At 37.9% G+C, this 10,679-nt stretch overlaps 1 protein-coding gene across 1 annotated transcript in view; it reads left to right on the top strand.

Annotated features, from left to right (window-relative positions):
• The first annotated feature begins 502 nt into the window (after positions 1-502).
• The window catches only part of cfap61 (cilia and flagella associated protein 61), a 40,034-nt gene continuing 29,857 nt past the window's right edge, over positions 503-10,679 (top strand). The window contains exons 1-12 of the mRNA XM_037749877.1: positions 503-849; positions 2,328-2,485; positions 3,182-3,332; positions 3,565-3,641; positions 3,884-3,951; positions 4,036-4,156; positions 5,174-5,306; positions 6,348-6,518; positions 6,675-6,763; positions 8,611-8,650; positions 9,589-9,725; positions 10,346-10,472. Coding sequence (XP_037605805.1) covers positions 2,343-2,485; positions 3,182-3,332; positions 3,565-3,641; positions 3,884-3,951; positions 4,036-4,156; positions 5,174-5,306; positions 6,348-6,518; positions 6,675-6,763; positions 8,611-8,650; positions 9,589-9,725; positions 10,346-10,472 — 1,257 coding nt within the window. The 5' untranslated portion in view covers positions 503-849; positions 2,328-2,342. The remainder of the gene's footprint in view (positions 850-2,327; positions 2,486-3,181; positions 3,333-3,564; positions 3,642-3,883; positions 3,952-4,035; positions 4,157-5,173; positions 5,307-6,347; positions 6,519-6,674; positions 6,764-8,610; positions 8,651-9,588; positions 9,726-10,345; positions 10,473-10,679) is intronic.

Below are 10,679 nucleotides of genomic sequence, written 5' to 3'. Positions count from 1 at the left end.
AGTACTTTCACACAGAACGCCAATATTTCGCGGCAAAAAACCAACATACTTTTTTTTCTCAATGAGGTTGATTTTTCTGAGTTTTCTCATCACAATTAAGAGCATCAACCGATCACGTTGGATGGAACGGGTTGAGTTTCTCCTATATTTATGATTTATTTAAATAACAACACAGAGGCTCCGTAGTCTGAACCAAGACGGCAAACTTTATTATTCCTTTCAACCTTAAAGGGCCTGTTTGTAAGAATCAGAAATTGCTTGTTAACAGCGACACCTGTGGCCGTTAGGTCAAGGAAAGTCAGCGTCCTGTTGCTCGCGCTTGTGCTCGCTCTAAATAGACATGAAGGAGCATCGCTCAACACAGTGAGGTGACACACGTCAGCTAAAGCGGTCGAGCGGAGCGGTCTGCACAGCGTAGCCACACGCAAGCGCACATGGGAAACCGACCCGCAATGATTTATACGTGTAAAAAGTTACAAACTCAAAACTGCGCTAAATTTGGCTGAATTATAAAAGGCAGAAGTGGTAAAACGAAGAGCCGTTTGGAAGCCGAAAGAGCCGGCTCTTCTTGGTGAGCTGAGCCAAAAGATCTGGCTCACTAAAAAGAGCCCAAATTCCCATCACTAACTTGCGACTTCCGTTCCGTTGCTATGGTTACGGAGTTTGTGACTGCAGAGAGCATCTTTGCTAACAGCTAACAGCTAACAGCTAACAAATAGTTACCTTCAATCATTTACTGTTTTATAAAGCTAACAGCTAAATATCATTTAGTTTATAATCTCACCCTCATCTAACAGAAAGTTCACCAATAATACTGAAGTTGTAGTTTATAAAGGAGGACTGTGAAAGGTGAGTAACACTGGTTCTGGTTCTGGTTCTGGTTCTGGTTCACATTTAGACTTTAACTGTAGTGGGTATATATATTATTATTCATTATTTAATAACTGTAGTTGTTGGTGTATGTATATATTATTATTTATTATTTATTATAGTTACTGTAGTGGGTATATATATATTATTATTTATTATAGTTACTGTAGTGGGTATATATATATTATTATTTATTATAGTTACTGTAGTGGGTGTATATATATATATTTTTATTTATTATTTAATAACTAGTTGTTGGTGTATATATATATTATGATTTATTATTTATTATAGTTACTGTAGTGGAGTAGTACTTTATATTACTCCACTACATCTCAGAGGCAAATATTGTAGTTTTTACAACACTAGCTAACTGTTACATCTGACAGCTTTAGTCACTTTACAAATCAAGATTTCTTCATACGAAACATACGAAGAGCTTACAGTATAAAATATGATGTTTGATTAATTAGTCTTTAAAGGTGCTATTGATAATATAACGTTCAGCCACTAGATGTCACACTTTGTTAGAAACCTTGTTAGAAGTGGGAACCAAACGTCAGATATCTTTTTTATTTTTAATCATTTCTAATGCTGATGTCGTTTTCTTTTATGTACGTCTTGTTTTGTCTCTTTGTTCGTTTCTATGCTCATTACTTAGAAGTTTGTTGATAAACTTTTGTAAGTATGAGCAGTAAATTGCATATATGAAAACAATCTCGAAAAAATTAAGTATAAAAAAAAGATATCAGATATCTTCCTCAGAGATAAACAAAACATTAATTTTGGACACACAAAAACTTTAAAAGAATTAATTCACAATCATAATAATATTTTTTAGGAAAAGCGATACTTTTATTTGGAACCTTTCTAAAAGCTCTGTGGATGTATTATTATTATTATTATTATTATTATTATTATTTTAAAGAAAATATTTGTTTACAAAAAATCATTTTCAATCAATCATTTTTTTTATTATTATTTTTTACTATTGGTTGGACAAAACAAACATTGTGAAGGTGTCACATTGGGCTTTGGGTCATTGTGGCGGCATTTCTCACTATTTTTTTTTTCAAACCAAACAATTAATCGATTAATGGAGCAAATAATCATAATCCATACAGATAATCATTAGTTAATACTTCAAAACCAACAACAGTAAAATCATGCTTTTACATTAATGCATCAGTAATAATAATCTAATGATAGAATATATAATTTATTAATTATATTAATTAATTAATTAATATTAATTTTATACTTTTAATACTTTAAGTACATTTTCCTGATTATACTTACATACATTTACGTAAGTAACATTTTCAATGCAGAATTTTTGTAACAGAATATTTTTACAGTGTGGTATTAGTACTTTCACTTGACTAAATGGGATCTGAATACTTCTTCCAACTCTGGTTTTGTTGTGGCTGATTTGATTCTGTGCTGTTCTCTTAAAGTCAGTCCAGGTGAAGATGAGGACCATAACATCAGCCAGGGGCCAACAGGAAACTGTGACCGTCAGAAGGAGTGAATCAGCGGATGCTCAGGGGATCGACAGCCTCATCAGCCGCTCGGCTATGGCAGTTTTTGGAAGGATCAACGTAATTCATCTTCTGTAAGACAAAACATTTCTTTGTTTAGTGTCTTAACCCTCCTGTTGTGTTCGTTTCATGTTTATTAACTGTTGTGTTCCCGGTCCAAAATGATACATATCATCACCTAATGTAGAGTTAGATCTTTTTATCAACTCAAGTTCTTGTGAGTATTACAAGTTCTGAACTTCTATTTGCTATTTATGGCCTGTAGGCCTCGTTGACCTGAGCTCATACAACTAGTTGTTGAGTAAATAAAAGCAAAATGTATGGATTATTTTGACTATAACAAATATGTTTCCAGTCAGAACTGACTGGTATGATTTTATTAGTAAAGAAAGGACATAAAGGCATCAGTCTCTTTCTGGATCTGTGTTGTCTTCTTCATGACTTCATGACTTCCTCCTCTAATGTATCTTCACTGTCAGTTTCCTGGCCTCTCTCTGTTCACATGTCGTGTGTGGACAAAGTTATGGAGATTAAATTAACTATATTTTTCAGAGAGAAAACTTGTAAATCGGTCAAATTCAACAGGAGGGTTCAGTATAGAGTGTAGACAGTAATTAATAGGCCTTCTGTATAGAGGTATACAGAATAAATACCTGTCAGACACCAGGGCTTTGACCACCTCCACTCCTCCTGTAGTGTTAGTTTCTCTTTTTGTAAAAGGTCACAGAGTAAATGTGATGTCATCTCAACATGGTTCTTGTTTCGTCCAGAGAGAAAGCCAATCTGGCCGTGACTCTGGCCAATGAAAAGGACGACATCGTGGCTCACGCTTCCTTCTTCGATCACCCGGTCGGCGACCTGGTGGATCAGACTCAGTGGGAACCGTTCCTCCAGAAACACTTCGGCGCTGGACAATGCACAGTGTGTATCGTTCATGAATTCAGATAATACAGCAAAGAGCTGCTGATGTGGAGTTGTTTTTAAGATTAATACTTTGTGTGCTATTAGTTTTTAATTGTACAAGATCACATGGATCTTTAGCACCAACAGATCTAATCTGATATGCTCATTCTAAGACTGTTTCACTATTTAAAGTTTGAAGTAAAACTACTTCTTAGATGAGAAAACTTGCTGAATCTTCTTCCCTCTGCAGCCTTTGAACACACTCTTCCTCCACCTCTTCGTGGCACAGCCGGATTTCGCCACAGCAAGTGTAAAAGAAATAATGAGGTATGAAAAAATAAGGGTATAAGCCCTTTTTTAAAGGAATAAAACGCGTTGACGTTTTGTATGGTGTAGTGATTACAGACAGCTGAACTGTAAAGTTATGAACATAACTGTCAGGGTTCAACTCCCAAATCTCATGCATATTAAAAACAGTAGTTACTGTAAGGTGCTTTGGTTAGACGCAACCACAGAATGTAGATTCATAGAGGTTAATGTTATAATTCCTGCTCTGCTTCTTTTAACAGGGCTGTCTTTAACGCCGTCGCAGAGCTTGAACACGTCTGCCTGGTCAGCCCGAACGTTGGTGCTTTAGGTGAAGAGCTCCTTCAAATTCATTGTTAGGTTTTTCATTAATTCAGAAAGTAACTTGCGAGTCTTGTGATTTCTGTTTGTCCAGAGCCGGCGCTGGATGAGGTGTTTGAGCCGCTGCAGCGCCTGACTCACACCGCGCCTCAGTGCTTAGCGTTGATCTGCCACAGACAAGAACACTATCCAAAGCGCCACATCCGTCCAGCCAGGTGATTCCAGCTGACTCCTCCTCACTAACATAGTATCTGCAGTGAAATGTATATACAGTATAGCTCAAATACATATAGTGCATATTCATGTTTAGTGCAGTGAAAACAGTGTGGAGATCAAGGTGATGAACTTTTGCCTTCATCTTAAGCATGTCATGAGCTGGCTGGAACGCCCTCCTAACTTAGTTAGGTTTAGGAAAAACATCATCGTTGGCCTTAAAACAAGTAGGTAGACTAAATGCAATATGTATGGAAACAACGTAACATCAGTACGGAAAAAACGTCATAAGCGTCACTAAAAAACCCGTGAGACCAGCAGTCTCTCTCTCTTTTTATTCTACGTCACTAACTCTGAACGTAGTATATTCACGTGCATGCACAGACTACTCTGTAGTCAGTACAGACTACATGGCGTGCACATGAACGGTGTTGTTATTGCCTTGCTCGTTATCGTGTAATTCGTGTCATTTTCGTGCAGCCGGGCTGACTTTAACGGTCATGTATCGTGCCCACATTTCATTAGAAGCACACAGTGTGACGAGAGTGGCTGTGGGTCTTTTGTGCTGGAACTGGGTGAAGTTAAAGCTGCATTAATTGCTTTTTTCTGGCCACATGGGGGCAGAAGAAAAACAAGCTGACAAACTGAAACCGTAAACTCTGATCTAAAAGAGGCTAAAAGGTTTTGAGGAGCTGCTGATTTTGTTATAATTATTAGTGGGTTAAGCACTATCAGTCAGCCTTTTCATGTTACAGAGAGTGATATGATTGATTGTAATATAAATCACAGCTAAAGGGGAGAATATTTTCCAAGGACTCCTTGATAATCATAACACCGATGAAGCATAATGCATTACGAAATTACATTTTTACTCAACTTGACAGCATTTATAACCTACATTTAAAGAAATTTTACCCCTGACAGAGTGACACGGACCCCACTTTGAGAATCACTGATATACATTATATTGACTGGTGGTTCTTTAAGCTGAAGGCTTCTCCTCTATTTGTACATTCCAGGGTTGAAGATCATGATGACATCGTGCGAGTGATTTCAGAGCAGACCAAACTTCTGTCAGCCCTCGACCAGCCGTACCTCCTGGCAGAGCTCATCGAGACACAGAACGAGGAAAATCACATCGCTGTTTGTGAGGTTTGTTCCAACTTTTAACCTTTTCCTCACTTAAAACACACATAATTCCATGTTTCTTTAAATTTCAGGTTAATTTTTGATCCGCAGAAGCTAAATTAAATACTGTAGCTGCACCCTCCTGCTTGTCTGATCGTATGAGAGTTATGTGATTTGTTCCCAGTCCTTTCTGATCCATAATGTCATAGCAGCTCGCTGACGATGCTTTGACTGAAACCCCGCTGGGGTGCGTTCCCTCGGGGAACCGGGGAGGCGACAGATCTCCTCTCCCCTCCCCGCCAGTCGGGCCGACATGTGTTCACGACAGCATATGGCAGATACGAGCTGATACTTGGCCAAGACATGCTCTCACTGAACATATTGTGTCCAGACATCTGAAGCATTTTGGGCTTTTTGTCTGAATATGTTCAGCAGTCGGAGAACAAACAGTCCAACATTGCCCCAGAGGGTTGGGCTGTTCACTCTGCTCAACACAATAACCTATTTGAGAAGTTACAGAATATATATTTAATATTTAAATAGTTCTTATCCTGGTATATGATCTGTTACAGACACATTTCAGTCCAAAACTGAAGCCCAGTTTAAAATAATAATACAAAGGCTAAGGAGATTAGTCCAGTATTTAATACTCTTATCAACATGGGAGTGGACAAATATGCTGCTTTATACAAATGTATGTATATATATTTTTTGGAAATCAATTAACAACACAAATCAATGACAGATATTGTCCAGAAACCCTCACAGGTACTGCATTTAGCATAAAACAATATGCTCCAATCATAACATGGCAAACTGCTGTTTACATTCACACATCTGGAGGTCAGAGGTCAAGGGACCCCTTTGAAAATGGACACAGCAGTTTTTCCTGATGTGAAAATGATCATTCCCTCTAATATTGTCATCATATTGCAATGTCAGTCAAAATAATCATAATTAGATATTTTTTTCAAAATCGTGCAGCCTTAGTTATAGATATGTATTATAGTAAGAGGGAAATGTGATGTAAAGATGTCTGTGTCTGTGTGTGTGTTTTCTCTGCAGAGTCACGGAGCCGCCGTCGGCCTCATTAGCGTCACTCGTGATGTCAATTTGAGACGTCTGCACGACGGCTTTGACCTGAGTGAGTTCGATGGTTTGTCCAAACTGCAGCAACACGACGAAGCTGCTGCTCAGTCCGACTCAGGAGAAACCCAGACCCACGACTCACAGCAGGTAAATCACTGTAACTGTAACTTACAGGTAGTAGTAAAGACATGATGAAGTATGAAAACAACAGTGTCTAACAGTACAGCAGTCTTACAGTAGTACAGTCTTCAGTCTTTATCTTCTACTTTGTGGTGTGTTTGTGTTTATTGTCACTTTCATCAGGAGGAGAAACAGTCGACTGGACGTGTTTCAGAGAAACCCAACGCTTTCTGTATTGACTTCTTTGTTGTTAACAAGAACTATGAAACAAGGTAAAGTCAAGCTGAGGTCTGGGTGAGGGTGTTAATTAAATACATATCTTCTAAAATTAAAGGATACAGCTGGCAATAATCTATGTTTTTTATTATTGTCAACAAATCCCATGAAAAGTGTCACTGAGTTACATGTTCCTTCATCACCATCAACACACACACGGTAGTTTATTCTGACTCAACCCCACACACACTGTCCAGCTGCCACTAATACTCACTAGAGCACCACATGCGGATTCATCCGCCACTGAAAATAGTCCCCAACAAATGCTCTATTTCCTCCTGTTTGTTTAATAAAAACTACAGAGACCAGCTGGTTTAGGAAACTACTGAGACTTTTAAAAAAAAAAAGAGATGTTTTTTCTAGGGCTGTCAAAGTTAACGTTAATAACGCATTAACACAAATTTGTTTTAACGCCAATAATTTCTTCAACGCATTAATACAACTGGCGATTTTTAGGTCATGTCATACTAGCCTCCCGCGAAGGAGGTTAAATAACGCTCCAACTTGCACTAAATTTTGGCGATGAAAAACTGTTATGTTCATTTTCAAAGGGGTCCCTTGACCTCTGACCTCCAGATGTGTGAATGTAAATGAGTTCTATGGGTACCCACGAGTCTCCCCTTTACAGACATGCCCACTTTATGATAATCACATGCAGTTTGGGGCAAGTCATAGTCAAGTCAGCACACTGAAACACTGACAGCTGTTGTTGCCTGTTGGGCTGCAGTTTGCCATGTTATGATTGGAGCGTATTGTTTTATGCTAAATGCAGTACCTGTGAGGGTTTCTGGACAATATCTGTCATTGATTTGTGTTGTTCATTGATTTATAATAATAAATATATACATACATTTGCATAAAGAAAGCATATTTGTCCACTCCCATGTTGATAAGAGGATTAAATACTTGACAAATCTCCCTTTAAGGTTCATTTTGAACACATAAAAAATGTGTAATTAATTTGCGTAGAGCCACAGACAGGAAGTCAGAAAGTTTTGAGAGACTGACTGAACACATTGTTGGTTTTGGTCTTTTCTTGGGATTCGTTGACCATAATAAATATATAGACTAACGGCTACCTTCTCCTTTAATTAAATGCAAAAAAAAACTTGAATAGTCTTGAGCTCAAGAAAATGTTTTCTGCAGGTTTCTCCTGATCCTACTTGTTGTGATGAACTTCAAGAATGTTTTATTTATATCAAAGTAGACCCTAAAATTCTTATATAATCAAAAATGTTTTAATGTTTTGACATGTAACATGTTGTATAACCCGAGGAAAGTACACAGTAAATACTGCAATATGTTGGACAGAATTGATTTATTGTATTTATAAATATGAGATATTCAACATTAAAGTGAAAGAAGATGAAGAAACAGTTAGTTAAAGGGCAACATGCAACTTATGCAACAATATTTTAAAAAGTATTCCATATTTGAAACCTGCATATTTGCTGAATGTGTGAGGCGGTGCTGCTGGCAGCCGTCCAGCGTTACATCAGTCATATGTTGTGTTAAAGCAGAGAGAGTGACTGTTAGTTGGCTCCTGCTGAGCTCCTCTCACCGCCGCCGTACCTCCCAGCTGTTACTGAATATGGTGGTGAGCCGCTTCCCGCCGAGAGTGAGCATGTTATTAATGAGAGCTGTGCTGACAGTGACAGCGTGACAGGGTTGAAGGCGAGAAGTTGAGCTGGAAGCAGCGGGCAGGCCGCTCGGCCAGTTGTTGCACCACAGTGAAAGCTTGGCTCTGATTCTCAAGTTGGCATTCACACATATTATCACTTAAATTCCCCTTCTTCTTGTTCTTGTTCTTCTTCTTCTTCTTCTTCTTCTTCTTCTCTTTCAGATCAGTGGACTTTATTCCATATATATTCAAACTTTTCCCTGTAAGTATCATCTTGTTTTTTACTAGAAAATAAGTCTTTGTTTACGAGCGTCCCAAACAGACAACGGAACATAAGTCAGTGTATCTGTGCAGGAGATAACAGAACAATACTCACACGTCCCTGGAATCATAATGTGTGCAAGAAGTGTGACAGTTAGAGAAATAAGTCCCAGTATGTAAAAGTAAGAAGCTGGATTCCTTCACACATTCGGGGGGATTTTTAAAGTAATCTACATTGATTTCCAGGGAAGTTTATAAAGTTTAAGATCCCTGAGAATTATTTAGAAAATTACCTTTTTTAATATGGAGGATGGAACCTGCCAAAATAAAAAATAAATGCATAAATAAATAAATGACTCGACATTAAAAGTAGCAAAACCAATATTAATAATAAATGTATAATAAATTAATTAATTGATAAAATGTGAGTTAATATTGCTTTTTTTTTAATTTATTTACCTTTGCATTAATTCCCTTATTTATTTACGCTTCTGTTTGATTTCCACTTTTATTTATTTATGTATTTAATTTTATGATTTTTCAAAATATATATATATTTTTTTTTTTTTTTTATTTTTTTGTAAATGTATATATTTATTTTAGTGTTTAAGCATTTGTTTATTTAAGTTATTTATGCTAAGACTGAAAGCATGACACAACATGAAAGCAACGCCCCCTCATTTGCATAACGAAACAGAAATGTAAAAACAAATGTAAATAAATAAAAAAGCAAATTAAATATTAAATACTAATTTATGTCACATTTTATCAATTGCTACTTTTAATGGCATATTTATTTATTTATTTATTGAGTCATTTATTTATTTATTTTTATTTTGCCAGATTCCGTCTTCTATATTTTAATGATATATTGAACATATCTGCTCAGTGAAGTGTGTGTGTTGGTATTAGTTGTCATCTTGTCCGTCTGTCCATCAGGACCTGGACTTCTGCATCATCACCGTCCCGACGCTGTCCCCTGAGTTCCTGTTGCTGCAGAGTTTCGTCAGGGTGCCGCCCCGCACCACCAGCTCGCTGCCCCGTGAACTCTACGTCTTCCAACGCGCCAGCCTCAGGTGGGTTCTTTTCCTGCTTCTTACAGGCAGCATCAGTGTGTCAGGTTGCTGTCTTGGTACGGCTGCCAGGATAACAAGTTTACAGCTTTAATATTGTTAGTGCTCAGAGAGGAGGTCTCTACATACCTGTGGCTCCAACTGTGAATGAAAATTGCATTCATAAACACTCAATCAATCAATCAGACTTTATTTTTACAGCACTTTTCATACAAATGAAATGTAAGAAAAGTAAAAAACTAAATAGAAAGAGGAACTGATGAAAAACCATCATAAACCTCGTCAATTGTTAATGAGAGAAAACACCAGAGGCAGGATAAAGACTCAACATATTACACTAAGGAAAACAGTGTTTCTATGTATTCAAAACTCGTCCATGGACCCCCTACAGTACCATCACAGACCACTAGGGGTCCACGGACCTCTGGTTGAGAAACAGCATCTTATACTGCAGGATGCAGAAACTGTTGTGGGTCACAGAAAGAATAAAATCCAGAGTAGAAACAGACTGTCTGTGTGGTGATGATCCTCTATATGTATTGTAACTAATACTTATTATTCCTGTTAATATTCTCCACATAGTTACAGACCAGTGAGTGATGATGGTGTGATTGTTCCTGCAGGAGTGTGGAGGTGAGGCCGGCCGTGGCTGCAGACCGGCCGGCTGTCTGTGATCTGGTGAAAGGTCTGAGACTGAGTGAGTCTCTGCTGCAGGACCTGGACCGCTTCTACGAGACCCGCAGAGACCCGGTCAGTCAACACACACTGATATCACCTTCAGCTGCTCTACACTCTGTTTGTGTTCACTTCAGACTGCAGATATGATGCTGATACAACCCTGATTTACCACTCAGATCAATAATCATCATGTTATTTAGTCTCCCTCCTGCTTAAGGGAGTCAGCTACCAAAATGAGGCTGCAGACACTAAAACAACCCACTCCTACGTCCTCTGCCT

The sequence above is a fragment of the Sebastes umbrosus genome, chromosome 18, assembly GCF_015220745.1.
Source record: "Sebastes umbrosus isolate fSebUmb1 chromosome 18, fSebUmb1.pri, whole genome shotgun sequence".
Classification (NCBI taxonomy): domain Eukaryota; kingdom Metazoa; phylum Chordata; class Actinopteri; order Perciformes; family Sebastidae; genus Sebastes; species Sebastes umbrosus.
This window is presented reverse-complemented; position numbering and strand designations above follow the sequence as displayed.